Source organism: Sus scrofa, chromosome 15, assembly GCF_054392235.1.
Source record: "Sus scrofa isolate SSC_HxYL_T2T_F1_AM1 chromosome 15, Sscrofa_HxYL_maternal_Yorkshire_Landrace_v2.0, whole genome shotgun sequence".
In the NCBI taxonomy this organism is placed as follows: Eukaryota; Metazoa; Chordata; class Mammalia; order Artiodactyla; family Suidae; genus Sus; species Sus scrofa.
Genome location: NC_139397.1, coordinates 73,484,597 through 73,503,679, shown reverse-complemented (window position 1 = coordinate 73,503,679; position 19,083 = coordinate 73,484,597). Strand labels below are relative to the sequence as shown.

General features: G+C 38.1%; 1 protein-coding gene across 4 annotated transcripts in view; it reads left to right on the top strand.

Moving 5' to 3' along the window:
* UGGT1 (UDP-glucose glycoprotein glucosyltransferase 1) overlaps positions 1–19,083 on the top strand; it is a 123,221-nt gene that overhangs the window by 16,358 nt on the left and 87,780 nt on the right. For all 4 annotated transcript variants that reach the window (XM_021075942.2, XM_021075941.2, XM_084998507.1 and 1 more), the window contains 8 exons: positions 1,462–1,574; positions 3,653–3,827; positions 5,588–5,684; positions 6,606–6,684; positions 9,205–9,305; positions 10,626–10,725; positions 12,093–12,153; positions 17,971–18,062. In XM_021075942.2, the coding sequence (XP_020931601.1) occupies positions 1,462–1,574; positions 3,653–3,827; positions 5,588–5,684; positions 6,606–6,684; positions 9,205–9,305; positions 10,626–10,725; positions 12,093–12,153; positions 17,971–18,062 (818 nt within the window). The remainder of the gene's footprint in view (positions 1–1,461; positions 1,575–3,652; positions 3,828–5,587; positions 5,685–6,605; positions 6,685–9,204; positions 9,306–10,625; positions 10,726–12,092; positions 12,154–17,970; positions 18,063–19,083) is intronic.

Genomic DNA, 19,083 nt, shown 5'->3' with positions numbered 1-19,083 from the left:
TTCCACCTAGTTTTGTCATAAATGTGGGCCATTAATTTTGGTTTTGTTTTTGCTTTGTTTTTATGAGGGAACTTGGGGAGACTGAAAAACTGTGCCATCAGTGGCCGTCTATACAAAATTGCTTTTTAAAAGTGTGATAATTGTATGATATTAAACTTATATTTTATTGAGTTATACTGAAACATTATAAGTGAGATAAAATGTTAATTGGAATTAGTGTTGAAATGATCCAGTGGGGTGTGGTAGACAGGTGGAAGAAATAAGATTGACTCTGAATCAATAATTATTGAAGCTGTGTCATGGGTACTTGGGGGTTTATTGTACTATTCTTTCTTCTTACAAACTCAAGCATGTACATTTTGTAATATTTTACCAAATAAATGAGTATAATGATAAGTTTTAATATTATTTTTTTCATAGCAAGCCTTCCATTTTCTCCCCCCTTTTCTTGGTTATTTGTGTGCCATCTATAGAAAAGGACATTTAATGTGAAGGTATTATGTAAATGACATCAGCAGCATCACCAGTGTTTGTCCTTATGTCTTTTTCCTTTCCCATCTCTTTACACTCATGCTTCTAGTGTGCCTAGTGTGCCTCATTAACAACACGGGTGGACTTGTTTCACTGTGCATTTGACTCTGAACATACCCTGTGTCTCATTCAGCTTTTGCTTTGAATATCTGGTAGTGCTCCTTGGATCATTTTACCTTTCTGTCTATACTCCTTTTTTTTAGGCTCCCTTGTTTCTTTGGATTCAGTGTCATACTTTCTCATTCAGGGTAGGGATTCACATTAATCTGCATATTATACTTAATTAGGACTTCACTGTCATACTTTGGCACTTAACAATTGATACTTGTAGGCTTAGCTTTCTGGAAGGTACATACTGTATTCCCTGGATATCTTCTGATATCTTCTGAGATATAATTTTAAAGTTCTGTTGTGGGGATAATAATAATATCTACCTCATGGGAGGAACTAGATGAAATATTACAAAGAAAGCAGTGAAATATAGAACTTTTACTTCCTGTCACATAATGGGTGTTCAGTAGATGTTAATGTTTCCTTTTATTTTCATGTTTATTTATTTATTTATTTATTTTTGTCTTTTTTAGGGCTGCACCTGTGGCATATGGAGGTTCCCAGGCTAGGGGTCGAATTGGAGGTGTAGCTGCCAGCCTATGCCACAGTCACAGCAACTCGGGATCCAAGCTGTGTCTGCAGACTACACCACAGCTCTCGGCCACGCCAGATCCTTAACCCACTGAGCGAGGCCAGGGATTGAACCCACATCCTCATGGATGCTAGTCAGGTTCGTTAACCACTGAGCCATGACGGAAACGCCAATGTTTCCTTTTATTGATGTTTTATTATTATTTTATTACCTGTTTAGAATATCCATGTATTTATCTTACCTTTGGTTAGAAATGATTTTAAAAAATGTCTTGTCTTGAATGGCAGATAGCAGCTGATGAACCTCCACCTGAAGGGTGTAATTCCTTTTTTTCGGTGCATGGCAAGAGGAGTTGTGATTTTGATACCCTTGAGACTCTTCTGCTAACAGCCTCTGAAAGGTAGATTGTGTGTTTATTTAAATGTCATGCATTCACTGTGCTTTCTTCTATACCAAGTCCACCTTCTGATTTTTGTAATGGGTTTGGTAATCCCTAGGTATGTATAGTGGTTTAGAATATGGATTCTAGAGCCAGATTGTCTAGATTTAAATTCCAGCTCCATCACTTAACATAGTTTTGTGAATTTAGGCAAATTATATAACCTTTCTTTCTTCACCTTGTTTTGAAATAGAGATAGTAAGAGTAATTAATTAATAAGAGTGTTTAACCATAATTGGTTATTTAGTAATGACTGTATCAGAGAGATTACATAGGCTTTGTTATCAGCTTAGTAAAGAATATTATGTGTGTTAAAGCCAGTGCCTGAAGTGATGATATTAGTGGTAATGATCTCTCAGGATAGTATTAGTTTCAGGCAAGGGAGACTATTTAAGATAATTGCACGCTTAATTTGAATATTAATTTGTTAATTGATGGGCTGGGTCATTTGCTTAAAGGTAAGTTTCCTGTGGTGGACAAATGTAAGAGGTACTTCTTGCTGTCTGGCCAGGGCAGTAACCCCTGTGGGCTTCCTCTCATGCTCTTACAAATGGAAGAACAGTGGTCTCTCTCTGGTGTTAACTCTGCTCTACCTGGAGTGCCAGAGGTGTTTCAGGTGGGGGAATTCTTTTTTAGCGAGATTATCTGTTAGCACTTGTCGTCTGCCCACCAAATGGTATGAATGCTTCCTCCTCAGGTGATAACCAGAAAATGCAGTGAGCACTTGGGCATCTTGGGGGTGGGGTGTGTACATTGGATAATGGCTGCCTGGCAAAGTGGTGCTCCCTTGGGGAAAACAAAATTGATAAACTTTAAAATTCTTGGTTAAATTTGTTATAACAATAACCTTTATAAATTTAAAACAGAGTGATAACCCTCCTTCGGAGAGGTGGTTTAACTATTTTTAATGGTTTGGCATGTATCCTTTTATACTTTTTTCTGTGGTTATAAATTTATACTGGTAGGTAGATATGTTTATTTTTATAAGAGGCATCTTCCACTTAGTACATGTAAGTGTACCTCCTTAAGAGGGATGGTAGGTCATAACGTCTATGCATTAAGACCTATTAATATCTTGATGCCATTCTCTGAGGAATTTTTCTGAGGGGGATGTTTTAAAATTTATGAAGAAAACTGAAATGTTAGATCCATTAGTAGGATGATTATAGTCGTAAAAATTCTGGAGAAGGAGATGCTGTAAATGGGAAATTATATGCTTAAAGTTATCCTTTGCTTTTTTGCATTATTTGCACTTAGGTTTTCAGACAAAAAGATAATTCTGTTTATATGGTAGAATAATTTACTAAAGTTTTAGTACTGTGAGGTCTGGATGTATGTCCTTTTTCTGGTTCCCCCTTGTCCCTGACCCACAGGAATTGGTAACAATTATTGGTCAAAATCTACATTTTATAGTTAATCATTTTTTTTTTTTTTTCCGCTTTTTTTGGGGGGGAGGGGCCACACTCACAGCACATGGAGGTTCCCAGGCTAGGGGTCTAATCAGAGCTATAGCTGCTGGCCTAGGCCACAGCAACGCCAGATCTGAGCTGTGTCTATGACCTAAGCCACAGCTCATGGACCTAACCCACAGCTCATGGCAACGCTAGATCCTTAACCCACTGAGCAAGGCCAGGGATCAAACCCACAACCTCATGATTCCTAGTCAGATTCGTTTCCTCTGGGCCACGATGGGAACTCCAGTTAGTATTTCTATAATGTACATTTATTATTATTATTTTTCTTTTGGGCTACATTCACGGCATGGGGAAGTTCCCAGGCCAGGGATTAAACACATGCCACAGTAGTGACAATGCCAGATCCTTAATCCACTGTGCTACCAGGGAATCCCACATTTATTATTTTTAATTAGGAACAAATAAGACTCATAGTATTCTTACTAACTGAAAGATTGTGTTGCTTTTTATATTACGATGCTTATAATTTTTGCTTAAATTATCATTGCTATAGCTACATTTTATACTGTTTTTAGTGTTTAAAAATTTACTTAACAATTTTAAGCCTTTGATATTTATTTTCAGACCCAAACCTTTATTGTTTAAAGGAGATCACAGATATCCCTCGTCTAATCCTGAAAGCTCAGTGGTTATTTTCTACTCTGAGATTGGCTCTGAGGAATTTTATAATTTCCACCGACAACTTACATCAAAAAGCAATGCAGGCAAAATCAACTACATATTCAGGCATTATATACCTGTAAGTAATTGACTTTTTAAAAACTGTTTTAAGTATCAATATCAGCATAACCTTAGCACTTAAGCTAATAATTTCCCCCTTTATAAAATGATTTGAAGTACTTTTTTTGAGAAGTGTAGTTCTTTCATCAAATCTTTTTTTTGGGGGGTGGGGGCTGCACTTGTGGCATATGGGGGTTCCCAGGCTAGGGGTTGAATTAGAGCTGCAGCTGCCAGTCTACTCCATAGCCACAGCAGCTCCAGATCTGAGCCGCATCTGCAACCTACACCACAGCTCATGGCAACGCTGGATCCTTAACCCACTGAGCAAGGCCAGGGATCAAACCCGCAACCTCATGGTTCCTAGTCACATTCATTTCTGCTGTGCAATGACGGGAACTCCTACATTCTATTTCAAAATGAACCATGTAAATTATACTTAATTTGGTCCAGATTTAGTATGGTCATCATACTGTGGAACTGATCCTTTTTTTTCCTTTGTATTTTTTAGGGCCACACCCATAGCATATGGACGTTCCCAGGATAGGGGTCAAATCAGAGGTGTAGCTGCTGACCTACATCACAGCTCATGGTAATGCCAGATCCTTAAACCACTGAGAGAGGCCAGGGATCGAACCTGTGTCCTCATGGATGCTGGTCAGATTTGTTTCCACTGAGCCACAAAGAGAATTCCCTGGAACTGATTCTTGAATTTGGTATCTTTCTAAACTTTTATTTTTCTTTTTGGAATCTTTTCATTTGATGGAAGAGGGAAGATTTTAAAATAGGTAAAATCAGGCAGAATTGATTTAAAATTAATCTTTTAAAACCTTGTGATGCATTTAGCACTTAAAATATTTATATGTTTATTTATTTATTTTTTGCTTTATAGGGCTGCATCAGTGGCATATGGAGGTTCCCAGGCCAGGGGTCTAATTGGAGGTACAGCTGTTGGCCTACACCACAGCCCCAGCAACATCAGATCCGAGCTATGTCTGCGACCTACACCACAGCTCATGGCAGTGCCGGATCCTTAACACACTGAGCAAGACCAGGGATCAAACCCACAACCTCATGGTTCCTAGTCAGATTTGATTCTGCTGCGCCACCACGGGAACTCCAAGCACTTAAAATATTTGTAGGTAAGATTGTTAGCCTTTAAAGTTTCTATGTCATATTAAGCTCAGTAAATATCGGATATTAAATCCACGCAAAATTAAAATAAAAATTTTAAATGAAAATTTATATGAGCAGAAACAAATTTATCAATATCCTGTTTTTGACATCCCTGCCCAGTGTTCTGTTGGCTGGTATTAAAGGGCCATCCTCATTCAGGATGACAGTAAACCTATGACATTTGGTAAGACCAAACCGTGCCTGAAGACATTTAAATTGAATTAGAAAATGTGCACATACACGTTTACACACATGTTCTCAATAAAGTATTTCTGGATTTGAAACCTCACTAGTGTTCAACACTGTGTAGATTCTGGAACTTCTTTTTTTGCATTTTCCACTTCCCATGGTTTGGGTACATTTGCCCTTTTAGTTGTCCCTTCATCTGGTTTTGCTTTTTCTTTGGAATTCCTGTTCTCGCACTTATGGCAGGATGCACAGTCTGATTTCCAGGAAAGTTTAAGCACACTTTGAGTACACAACCCTGAGTGATGGCTCAGTGACATTAACGTGGTGGTGTCACGTAATGGTGATGCATTTGGGGCTAGGCGGTAACAATGGCATGGGGAGCTCTCTGGTGATGTGGAATACTTGCTCTGCTTGCAGAATCCCAGGAAGGAGCCTGTTTACCTCTCTGGCTATGGTGTGGAGTTGGCCATTAAGAGCACTGAGTACAAGGCCAAGGATGATACTCAGGTGAAAGGTGAATTTGTAAATTAAGACCAGAGTGTTTTCTTTAAATATGAGTTAAAGGAGAATTTCTTTCCTTAATGAGAAAGAATAGATTTAGGAGTATGAAGAACTGTGTTTGAATCCTGCTTCTGTTACGTCTGAGTTGGGTGACAAATTCTTTAGGTCCTAATTTTTTCCTCTGTAGAGACAGATAATGATATATGCCTCTTAAAGTATTTGTGAGGAGAAAATAATGTATAGATAAAGAATTTAACAGATCTTTTTGCACAAAAAAGTTCAGTAAGTAGTAGCTATTGTTACTGATGGTAAGTAGTTCATGAATAGTGATTAATTTGTGACCCGGTGTGAAATCTTAAACAATTTTATGTTTATAATAAACAATTTTATGTTTTTTTAATTATTTTCTGTGCTTGGAGCAGTGACTGTGGATACTTCCTATTGTAAAGTTCTAGGGTTTTGAATTGATTATTTCAACAGGTTTTATGCATAATCTTTGTATGTCTTTTGAGCTTGTTTTAAAGGTAAAAATGATTGGTTTTAGTACATGGAAGGTAGCTTAGTATATCATCATTCTGTTCTCAATAATTATATTTAGGATTAAGTTACCTAGTTGCAGATTCTTCAGAATTTTGGTATTGAAAAATCTGTCATTCACAATTTTAAGGTATTTTGAAATATTTAAATATAAAAATTTCTAAAGTTTAAGGAATAATACATTTTTACTCTATCCAGGAACACAGGATATATCAAAAACACATTTATTCTGTTTGTTAATGACTACAAAAGTGTTAGCTGAGGTATTCAACATTTTAAATGTTATTGTTATAATTTCAGTGTTTCTAAGTTTTTTTTACATTTTTCAGATTTTATGAAGTAAGTATTTTTATTTCTAATCTGAGTGATTAGACATGTTTTTGCTGTGCCTTTGTAGGAACTGAAGTTAACACCACAGTGATTGGTGAAAATGATCCTATTGATGAAGTTCAGGGATTTCTCTTTGGAAAATTAAGGTATGTATATTCTTTTAGGAAACAGTCTCATTCTCTTTAAACCTCCAGGCTTCTTATATTATAAACGTCATCTTTCTCATTGTTGTCAGAGTTAGAGATTTCCCAGTAGTACTTTATATATGTAATCTGATATGAAGAGATGACCACTTCGTTTGTAGTACACCTTATGATTGCTATTAATTCTGAGGCATTATTCTTACCTGATACTTTGACTGACTGCTTATGGCTTAAATTGATTTCCTTTTCTGGGCCTTGGAGTTGATGGCATAAAGTTACATGACTTTTTTGGTTTACATAATAGGAGAAATTTAATTGTCTTATGCAATCTTTTCCTGAGAAAATTAAATGTATTTTAAGTCAGAGAGGTCATAGCTATTTTTTGGTTTGTTTTTGTTTCTTTTTAAAATAACATTTATTTTGGAGTTCCCTTCGTGGTGTGCAGTGGAAACGAATCTGACTAGTATCCATGAGGATGCAGGTTCGATCCCTGGCCTCACTTAGTGGGTTAAGGATCTGGCGTTGCTTTGGCTGTGGTGTAGACCAGCAGCTGTAGCTCCAATTTGACCCTTAGCCTGGGAACCTCCTATGCCGTGAGTGCAGCCCTGAAAAGCAACCCCCCCCCCAAACCAAAAACCATTTATTTTATTGAGGTATAGTTGATTTATAGTGTTGTATTTATAGCTATTTACTTATGCTAAATAGTTTGAAAATTGCAAAAGAAGTATAGTTGGAGGTGTGGTAGATTTTATGCATGTCCAATTGAAATACATTTTATAAAAAAAAAGAAATACATTTTATTAGAATTTGCTTTTCAAGAAAAGGAATAGAAAATGGTTTGAAGAAAATTCCATAACTTTTATGAAAGTATCACTGAATTTTATAGCTGGAAAGTGTTCTTAGCTGTTATTTTAAACGTTGCAGTTATTTCTGATATAACTTGATAAATGGTCAGAGCCCTAAAATTGGCTTTATAGGGAAATCTTATTTAGGGCATCTATGGTATGCTTTTTTTTGTTTGTTTGTTTTTTAAATCGAAATTGTATGTGTAGGTGCAGTTTCATATACTTTAGCTTTATCATTTGGCTGAGTGAAATGACTTAACTAGACTGATGGGTTAGCAGAGATGACTTCATTCATGTTGAATTTCTGTGCACACGTTGAGTTCATCCTGTGCAAATAAATATGCATGTCTTTGTGTTGAACACCAGTGATGACCTCATTAATATGCAACCAGGTTTCATTTTTATTGGACCCGGGTTTCTAGAATCCCTTTTCATATTCATGTCTTATATGTTTGCTTTTTGAATAGCATCTCATGTATTTATAGCACAAAGGTATTATGTAGAATATTGAAGATATTTTCCTTTTTGGACATTCAGAATCGTTATTTAGCTATCTAAAGTAATTGGCCCATTTTAAGATATTTTTATCATGAAGAATTTGTAGTAAGTAGAATGGGTTGGTTGGAAAGGGAAGATATGAGTAGATATTTACTTTATGCATGTTGCATTTAAGATTTTTTTTTTTTTTTTGCTTTTTATGGCTGCACCCATGGTATATGGAAGTTCTCAGGTTAGGGGTGGAATTGGAGCTACAGCTGCCGGCCACAGCCACAGCAATGTGGAATCTGAGCCTTGTCTGTGACTTACACTGCAGCTCGCAGCAAAGCCAGATCCTTAACCCACTGAGCAAGGCCAGAGATCGAATCCGCATCCTCATGGATACTAGTCAGATTCATTTCCACTGCACCACAATGGGAACTCCGCATTTAAGAAATTTTGAGTTTCTAGTCTATAAAAAGAGAATCACTTTTTTCTGTCTGTCTGTCTGATCTAAATAATGTATCTTTGCCTCTGAAAAACTCTAAGTAGAGTGCACTATATTTCAAAATCTAAACAAAACCCATTAATCTTGGTTAGCTTGAATTATATCCATGTAACTAAAGGATTTATGAGCATGTAGCTGAAAGAAATTCATTTTGGGACTGGCAGCAAGGTATTTCCAATTTTATTTTGAGAAATTAAAAAGATTCAGGAAAGGATGGAGAAAAATATACCCATGCACTCAGCGCCTCCCCCTTCCCCCCGAATTGATTGGTGCTGTCATACTTGCTTTTCTGTACCAGAGAACTATTTATCAAGTTTTCTTTTTCCCAATATAATGCCTTTTTTTACTTAAAGAATGAAAAAAAGAAACAAGGTAAGTAAAACACAGCAGATAGAGTTGAATTCCCCTCTGTTCCCTACTCCTAGTCCCACTTCTCTCCCTCCTTCAACATAGAGAATCACTATTGTAGTAATTCATCTTTTAATCTGTAAGTTTTATGGTTTTTAAATTAACTTATACTTTTCTATATTAACTCATTTTTTTAAGAACAGTAACTATACTTTAATTTTTTTTCTTATATTGTAGGAATTTTCTTATTACTAAGAGGGGAAAGTCATGACAACTTCTAAATGTGCTTTGAGGAAGAAAAGCGTGTTTTTCATGTGAAAAGGATTGACTTTATGTTTCTTCCAGAGACCTGCACCCAGACCTGAAGGGTCAGTTGAAAGAACTTAGAAAGCATCTTGTTGAGAGCACCAATGAAATGGCACCTTTAAAAGTCTGGCAGTTGCAAGGTAATAAAAACACAAAGGAGAAGTTCCTTGATGGCCTAGTGGTTAAGGACCTGGTATTGTCACTGCTGTGGTGCAGGTTTAATCCTTGATCCAGGAATTTCCACATGCTATGGGTGCAGCAAAAGCAAAAATCCCATAGAGGAATCATTCTAAATTTTATGGTATTAAACCACAATTTGAATTTAATTATATTTATTCACAGCTTTTAAGGATAACATAATTATGATTTATCAGAAAAGAAAGGAAGTCCTTTTATGGACAAATAACACTATACAGAGTAATATACTTTTTTTTTTTTTTTTTTTTTTTTTTGTCTTTTTGCCTTTTCTAGGGCCACCTCCATTGGCATATGGAGGTTCCCAGGCTAGGGGTCTAATCAGAGCTGTAGCCGCCAGCCTATGCCAGAGCCACAGCAGTATGGGATCCGAGCCACATCTGCGGCCTACATCACAGCTCACAGCAATGCCAGATCCTTAACCCACTGAGCTAGGCCAGGGATTGAACCCGAAACCTCATGGTTCCTAGTCGGATTCGTTAACCACTGCACCACGACGGGAACTCCAGAGTAATATACTTTTATAGATGAGTGCCAGATTTTTCTCTATGTGACCAGATGCTACAAATTGTAATACTAAAAGCAAATTTGTCTCAATCTTTATGTCTTTATGTATATGCATTTTTTAACAGTTTGATGGCAGGATGTGTATGTGTATTTCTGTTCCAAAGAACTATATATCAAGGGTTTTCCCTCAACATAATTTACTAAATAAAGTCTTTTGTGTACTTTGTGATATTTTGTAAATTCAGAAGGAGGAAAAGGATGTGGGATGGATTTACCCTGTGCTAAATGTATTAGTTTATGCGGGCAGATCAAGGAATGGCTTCAGTAAACACTCTAGGGGCCTAAGAAGTGACTAAAACCCGAACTTAAACCATGGACACTCTCTGAAATGGAGGCATGGTAGGGAATCCTTTTTTGTTTTCCTTTTTATGGCCACACCTGAGGTATGTTGAAGTTCCCAGGCTAGGGGTTAAATTGGAGCTGCACCTGCCAGCCTACGCCACAGCTATGGGAACACCAGATCTGAGCCCTATCTGTGACCTATGACATAGCTTGTAGCCACACCAGATCCTTAACCCACTGATTGAGGCCACGGATTAAATCCTCATCCTCACAGATGTTGCGTTGGGTTCTTAACCCATTGAGCCACAATGGGAACTGTTACCATTCTTAATTACCAAGAAAAGAGTAGGAAATTATATTTTTTCCTGTTTCTCATTGCTTTACATTAATACACTTTATATTTAACATTGTTGCAGATCTAAGTTTCCAGACTGCTGCCCGGATCTTGGCTGCTCCTATTGAGTTAGCTCTGGTGATTATGAAGGATCTTAGTCAGAATTTTCCTACCAAGGCCAGGTAACATGGAATAATAATGCTTTGAGACATTCTTCTTTTAACATGATACCTAATTATCTTTATTTGTAAAATGAAGCCATTAAAATATGAAAGTGCTTAGAAAATTAAAGTTCTACTGCCAGCACTGTATTGCTAGTGGCACCGTTTTTCTGAGGAGGCGACAAGCCCTATTTTGTGTGGTTGAATACACCAGTCTGGGTTGTATTCCTGGCACTGCCTCTTGCTAGTTTTGTGGACTTTGCAAATAAACGACCTCTCTTTAAAACAAAAATAGAAATACCTACCTTTTAGGATTGGATGAATTAACAATATTTAATGTATGTAGACATAATTAATCTGGATCTGGTACAGACTCTGGTGTTCTTCTTCCTGAGGTTTCGTATATGTCATCTTGCTCATTCCTGATGAAGAAAGTGAATTATAGAGGCTGATTTGTTCATAGTGACTGGTTAAGATTTTGAATGCAGGTTTTCTGCTCTTGCTTTCAATTCTATGATGATTCTTCACATCCTATACATAATTTTTTTTTTTTTTTTTTTTTTTTTTTTAAATCTTTAGGGCCTTACCTGTGGCATGTGGAAGTTCCCAGGCTAGGGGTTGAATTGGAGCTGTAGCTGCAGGTGTACACCACAGCCACAGCAATGTGGGGTCCAAGCCACACCTGTGACCTACACCACAGCTCATGGCAATGCCAGATCCTTAACCCACTGAGGGAGGCCAGGGATCGAACCTGCGTCCTCAGGAATGCTATGCTAGTCAGATTTGTTTCCACTGAGCCATGATGGGAACTGCCACATACATACTTGTTTTAAAACTCGTTTTAAAAGCCACATTTTTAGAAACTTAAATGATTGTCAGTCTTTTTCTTGAGTTGCTGCATGAGCTGTTTTGACGTCTCATATGAGGTGTTTTGTAAATAAATTTATTTGATTAGTCTAGGAAAATACTTCTCAGATAGGACTTGTCAACATTCTCATAGAGTCAAGCATGCTGTTGAAGATAATTGTGTAAGATTTCTGCCTCCACCACAAGTGGTAAATGGGATGAGCAGTCTACTGTCTTAATTTGTTTAACATTTTCCTGTGAGCTGTAGAGATCATATAAAGAAATAGTGTTACATATGTTTGACTAAACATTAAAATGTAACTTACTACCATTGCTTTTCCTTGGTTTTTTACCTTGTGATAATGAAATTATACAAATCTAAGAAGAGAAATGTATTCATCATTGTAAAGATTTAAGGCTTTCTCCATTTAGTTTTTTGTAATTTATTGAACAATGTGTTGTTTCATACTTAAATATAGGGTAATTGAAGATGTTTATATCAAATACTAAACCAAGCACTGATAATGTTTTTATTTCCTTAGAGCAATTACAAAAACAGCTGTGAGTTCAGAACTTAGAACCGAAGTGGAAGAGAATCAGAAGGTATAAACCAGTGGAAGACAGTAGCCTTTCTGTTCTGTATTATAGTTTTAAAGATATGGGAATCAGAGTTAAAGTAGTGACATTCAATAATTCTTTTTTCAAAGATGATGGTATTTTGATTCATTTCTGTAATCTTTTTTATACTTCCTTTTTTTAAAAATTTTTTTTACAGAATGAAATACATATATTTAAACACAATTACATTCACACAGTATACTTCCGGTTTTTAATCAAAGTTGAATATGAGTATAATTCAGAGCATCATGGTGCTACCAGTTTCTTTAGAAAAACAGCATCCTCTGAACATATCTCACTCCCTCTGTGTCCCCCTTCCCAGAAGCACCTGCTTTCAACTCCTGGTTGATTCTTTTTTTTTTTGGCTGTGCTTGCAGCATGTGGAAGTTCCTCAGCCAGTGATAGAACCTGTGCAGCAGAAGCAACCTGAGTCACAGCAGTGACAATGCTGGAATCTTAATCTGCTGAGCCACCAGGGAACTCTTCAGTTGATGTTTTTTTTTTTTTTTTTTTTTTTTTTTTGTCTTTTGTCTTTTTTGCGGTACATGGAGGTTCCCAGGTTAGGGGCTGAATCAGAGCTTACAGCTGCCGGCCACAGCCACAGCCACATAGGATCTGAGCCGCATCTTCAGCCTATATGATAGCTCATGGCAATGCCAGATCCTTAACCCACTGAGCGAGGCCAGGGATTGAACCCACAACCTCATGGTTCCTAGTTGGATTCATTTCCGCTGTGCCACAAGAACTCCATTTAGTTGATTCTTTTGATATTTATCTCCAGAGTTTTAGCAAGCTTAAATTGGTACTTTCTCAGTTTTAGATCTTGTATATTGGCCTTCTCTTACAAGGATGAAGTTTGAATTTATTCCACTGCTTCTCCCCATCTTCCTATCATCTAGTATTCCACTTTCTCCATCTCTCTACCATCCGTATATTCTTGTCATAATTTTATGTCATAATTTATTCTGCCACTATGGAGTGGTTCTTTATGTCTGGTGCCTATCAGTCATCCTGTGACTTTCCTTTAACCTTTTTTGTTGGATCTCCTATTTCTTGAATTCCAAGTTTTTGCTTACTCCCTTATTTTGGTGCAGCAAATCATGCTTCCTGAGAAAAGTTGCATGCAAGATAAATTTCAGACTCTGAGAAATCAGCTTTCCATTTCTGTTTTTTATTTGCCTGTATATAGAATTCTAGGTTGGAAGTCTTTAACCCGCTGGATCCTTAACCTGTTGAGCCACCAGGGAGCGCCTCATTTCCTTTAGTTTTGGGAAATTTTCTAGAATTATTTGTGTTTTTTCCATTTGGTTTCTCTCTCTTTATCTATCTATCTATCTATCTATCTATTTATTTATTTTTGTCTTTTTAGGGCTGTGCCTGTGGCATATGGAGGTTCCCAGGCTAGAGGTCGCATCAGAGTTGCAGCTGCCGGCCTATGCCAGAACCTACACCACAACTCATGGCATTGCCGGATCCTTAACCCACTGAGTGAGGCCACGGATTGAACCTGAAACCTTGTGTTCCTAGTTGGATTCGTTTCCACTGCGCCACGATGGGAACTCCTGGTTTCTCTTTTCTGCTTTTTTCTAGAACTCCTATTTATTTAGTCTTAAGATGTTATGCCTTCTAGGCTAGTTTGGCCTAATTCAAAACTTTTATTTCAAAACTGTTTTCCAGTTCTTTTGTCTTTTATTTTCAAACTTTCTGGGAAGAATTTTCAGAAATTTTTGTTGAGATTTTTTTTTTCTTTAGTTATCGAATTTTTGATTTACAATGATTATTGTAATTCCTGGATTCTTCTTTTTATGGTGTTCTCTTATCTTTCTGAAGATGTGAGTGGTTTACATCTGTGTTTTCTCTGCCTAGTCTATTTCCTTTTAAGTTGCCTCTCTTTTTGTTTTGGTCTCTTATCTTTTTTTTTCTTCTCTTGGGTGTGCCAAAGGCATCAGAAGTTCCTGGACCAGAGATTGAACCCCGGGCCCCAACAGTGACAATGCCAGGTCCTTAACTGCTTAGGCCACCAGGGAACTCCAGATTTGTGCGATATAGTCACAGTGGCCTTAGAGGGAGTTCTTTGACTTAGTTTCGTTTGGCTTTGCTTGCAGCATTTGGAAGTTCCCAGGCCAAGGATCGAATCTGTGCTACAGCAGTGACCTGAGCCATAGCAGTGACAATGCCAGATCTTTAACCACTAGGCTACCAGGGAACTCTTTGTCTCTTGTCTCTAATGTTAAAGGCTTTCCTTAGATGTCTGGTGATCTCTAGCTGACTGGTCATATTGTAGAGTGAGGCAATAAAAAGCTGATTGAGGAGTTTTCCATTATGGCTCAGTGTTAATGAACCTGACTAGTATCTATGAAGAACCAGATTCGATCCCTGGCCTCACTCTGTGAGCTGGGGATCAGGCGTTGCTCTGGCTGTGGTGTAGGCCAGCAGCTGTAGCTCAGATTTAACTCCTAGCTTGGGGACTTCTATATGCGGCCCTAGAAAAGCAAAAAAAAGCTGATTGGAAGCCCTAAGGGTGTGGCTTTGTGACTATATGCTAGGTAGTGTGACCATTTCCTAGGGAACTCCAGGGACAGAGTCTTTAAACCTTTCCTTTTTGAGTTGTTTAGTTTCCAGAAAAGGATCTTCTAATCTTCTGCCTAGAGAGTGAGATCTGGCTGCCAGAGATGTCCTAGCTCAGTAGGGCAGAGCATTTGGTAACTTCCGCTGAATCCCCTCTTTTCAGAAGGGAACTGAGGCACTTTGCTCTATAGCAGAAATTAATACAAAATTATAAATCAACTATACTATGTTTCATTTCATATAGTTCCCAGATTTTCTGTTTTACTTTTTTCAGGGAATGAGCCTCCTTTTTTTTTTTTTTTTTTTTTTTGGATTAGAGGGAATTGTGACAGCAGTTACCTGCCTGTATAAAATCAGCAGGGGAGTGTGGGGGCTCTTATCTTAAAAAGGCTTTCTATCAGAATTCATTTTTGCCTAATAATTACCCGCTCATGTACCTGCTCTTTTTGCTGCCAATTCTGAGCCTTTCAGGATTGTTCCACTGGGTAACTTGGGTTTCTTATGGGCTTTCCCACAAGAACACATTCACGTTCGGCTGTCCCAGCATTGCTGAGACATTTGCTATTCACACCTCCCCTTTCCAGCTTTCAGAATTAGTTGTCCTTTTTCTTTCCTGTTCTCTCTTTCCTTGTGGATTTATAATTTGAAGAGAGTTCCTTCCCTTCTTAAAAGACTCACATTTCAAGAGAGTTTCAGGAGGGAAAAAAGAAGAAATGCTTGTGTTCAATCTGTTCTTTACCCCAGATTTTCTTAATCTTTCTGTGTATTAGTTAATTCAATAGATTTGAGGAATAAGTAAATCAAACAGATCTCAAATATTTACTAAACTGAAGTTATTTCAGTCACTGATAGTTTTTATTTACTTAATTTTCAATATTCACAATAAATGAATATTATTTTATTCAAATATTATCAAATATTCTCTTAATTTTAGGCCCCTTCCCCCATTAAATTATTATTATTATTATTATTATTATTTTGTCTTTTTCTAGGGACGCACCCACGGCACATGGAGGTTCACAGGCTAGGGGTCTAATTGGAACTGTAGCCGCAGGCCTACGCCAGAGCCACAGCAAAGCCAGATCCGAGCCGCGTCTGCGACCTACACCACAGCTCATGGCAATGCTGGATCCTTAACCCACTCAGCGAGGCCAGGGAGCGAACCTGCAACCTTGTGGTTCTTAGTCTGACTCGTTAACCACTGAGCCATGGCAGGAACTCCATAAATTATGTAAGCTTTATGTTGGTACTTCCTGAATTCAAGTATAAACAGATTGAATAATCAGCAAGGTCCTACCATTAGGACAGGGAATTGTATTCAGTACCCTATGATAAGATGTAATGGAAAAGAATATGAAAAAGAACGTGTATAATGTATGTATAACTGAGGCACTTTGCTCTATAGCAGAAATTAATACAAAATTATAAATCAACTATACTTCAGTACAGGCTTTAAAAAATTATAAAGCACATACAAAAATGTGCACAAATGCTACCTCTTTAGTGTAATGCATTTTCTCACAGCAAACCCACCTGTCTTGCCAGCATCCAGATGTAGAATAAGGTAGGAGCTGTGTTCAGGCAGGAGTCAGTCTATCTTATAGTCATAGGATGCTGGGTGCAGTCTGGGACCAAGTGGATATGGAGCTTGTTTCCCCCATGTAAGAAATTCTGGGAGTTCCTGTCGTGGCTCAGTGGTTAACGAACCTGACTAGTAACCATGAGGTTTCGGGTTTGATCCTTGGCTTTGCTCAGTGTGTTAAGGATCTCGTGTTGCCATGAGCTATGGTGTAGGTCGCAGATGTGGCTCGGATCCCGCATTGCTGTGGCTCTGGCATAAGCCGGCGGCTACAGCTCTGATTGGACCCCCAGCCTGGGAACCTCCATATGCTGCCGGTGTGGCCCTAAAAAGACAAAAAGATGAAAAACCAAACAAATTCTTACTCTCATCGACACAACTTTCTATTATCCCCTTATGTCACTTGTCATTTAATCCCGGCTGGGCAAAGAAGCAAGGGCCATGGCTTCTGCATTGTTTTGTTTTGTGTTTTTCCCATGCAGCACTAGACCTTATCGTTCATTTCTCTTGATCCACTGACTGTGAGGGAGTGAAGGGAACTCTGTGGTCCCTGCCCATCTCTCCCAGCCCTGGCAGAGTTAGGGGAGTAAAGTTCTCTCCTTTGTATCGGATTCGTTTCTTCTCTTCTCTGCTGTGTGGTATTGGATATGTGACCAGTAGTCCCAGTTTCCTTAGAAAGAAAGAGGAATTGAATGGAAAGATTGTAAGTCAGCAGAAGCTACAGTGTGGCATCAAGCGGTGTTTTCAGAGGCTCAGGCTGGTCTGTGGGCTGCAGGGGCTGCACATTTACGTGTGCTCCACCACTTCAGGGAGCAACAGTTGGAGGGCCTCACAGAGGCTAGGTTGCATGGAGGTGCTGTCCTGAGCTCAGCTATCCAAAGATTCTTGGCGCGCCTTGGTTCGAAGATGTTTAAAGGAAGTATGGGGCTTTGAAACCCTTTTTTCTGTCTACCTACCTACCTACCTACCTATCTATCTATCTAATTATCTTCTATCTATTTATCTAATTATCTTTTAGGGTTGCACTCATGGTATATGGGAGTGCCCAGTCAGGGGTTACATTGGAGCTATAGCTGCTGGCCTCCACCACTGCCACAGCAATGCCAGATCCAAGCCATGTCTGCAACCCACACCATAGCTCATGGCAATGCTGTATCCTTAACCCACTGAGGGAGGCCAGGGATCAAACCTTCTTCCTCATGGATATTAGTTGGGGTCATTACCACTGAGCCATGACGGGAACTCCTGAAACCCTTTTAGATTAGACGCCTGGACTTCATGAAGAAGGCCCAGCTCTTAGTAACTGCTGGCACAACCTTGGCTGGCGTCACACACAGGGAAAGAACAGAAAATTGGCTCTTGGCCCTTGGCTTATTTAACACCCTCCCGCGCCCCAACATTATAGCAGAGTTTTCAGTTATTGTTGGAAGGAGAGAAAGGGAGGGTGCATGCCACATAGACCCATAGTTTCCTTGCAGTGGAGCAAATGATGAGAATGGTCTGTGGGAGAGCATGAAAGGAAATCTTAACCCAGCCTAGGGTTTCCTATAGTAAATAAGAGGATGTCAACATCTGTACATATAATAAAGTTAGAAACATAGAAGTTTTTGTTAAACATTCTCTTCCTGTTCCTTAATAAGTTTTTAATGTTTCAGTATTTCAAGGGAGCTTTAGGATTACAGCCTGGAGATTCAGCACTGTTCATCAATGGACTCCATATTGATTTAGAGACGCAGGATATATTCAGGTACGGATAATATTTTCCACTCTCTGAAAAGTATTTAGTGTGTGGCTCCTTGTGACACGTCCAGACGGTTGTTGCTCCTTGATGTGACATGTTGCAAAGCCTGATGATTTATCGGGCCCAGTGAGTGCATTTATGTAGGCTTCTGTTCTGGCTGAGATGGGGAGGATGATAACCTGATCATTTTTTATCATAGTGTACATCTGAGACCTTGTATGTTTAAGGCTCAAGTGTCTTTTGAAGACGCCCTTTTAGAGCTGCAGTTTTCCTGTTAACCATAGAAATGAGAAAGAGCAGGTTCTGTTGCTTCCAGGAACAGTGTGAAGCAGGTTTATTCACAGTGTTGCCTCTGGTATCTTAGAAGGTGTTCTGTCTTGCACACATTATTTGAATACCCATATTTGTTTTGTTAAAATGTAATTCAGGACTAAACTGCTTTAAATTGTCCTCCTTAATTTTTGGAGGGTGGGTGTAGTAGACATTTAGGTATAATTCAGATCTTATTCTTGAAATTAGAATCGGCACAGGTGACACTATGGCTTCATAATAGTAAAAACGAAAGCTATTGTTAATGCTTCAGAAAAAGCAGTTTTCACAGAGCTATTTTTCATGTAATTATTTTAATTGAGCTTTTATGTCTGCATATTGCTTTAAAGCTATATGCTTTTAGAGCTAGTAAAGCTTTAAAGCTATGTGCTTTTAGAGCTAGTAAAAAAAAATAGTAAAGGACACATTAGAAGATTGCCCATGTTTTTTTTTTTATTAAAAAGATATCATCTTAATGTTCCATAGTATTAAAACCGTGTATTTGCTTATTTTGAACGGTTTTAAAATAACACAGAGATAAGGGAATGAAAAGTATTTCCTTTTCTTATTTCTCTTCCTCACCCAGCCAACCTCTCAGATGGGTGTGGATTCCTGGAGACCTTTTTCTGTGATCACATGTGTGTGTGTCTGTGTAAATTAATACTGATATTGAAACATATTAAACCTATATCATTTAGTATATATATATGTTAAATTA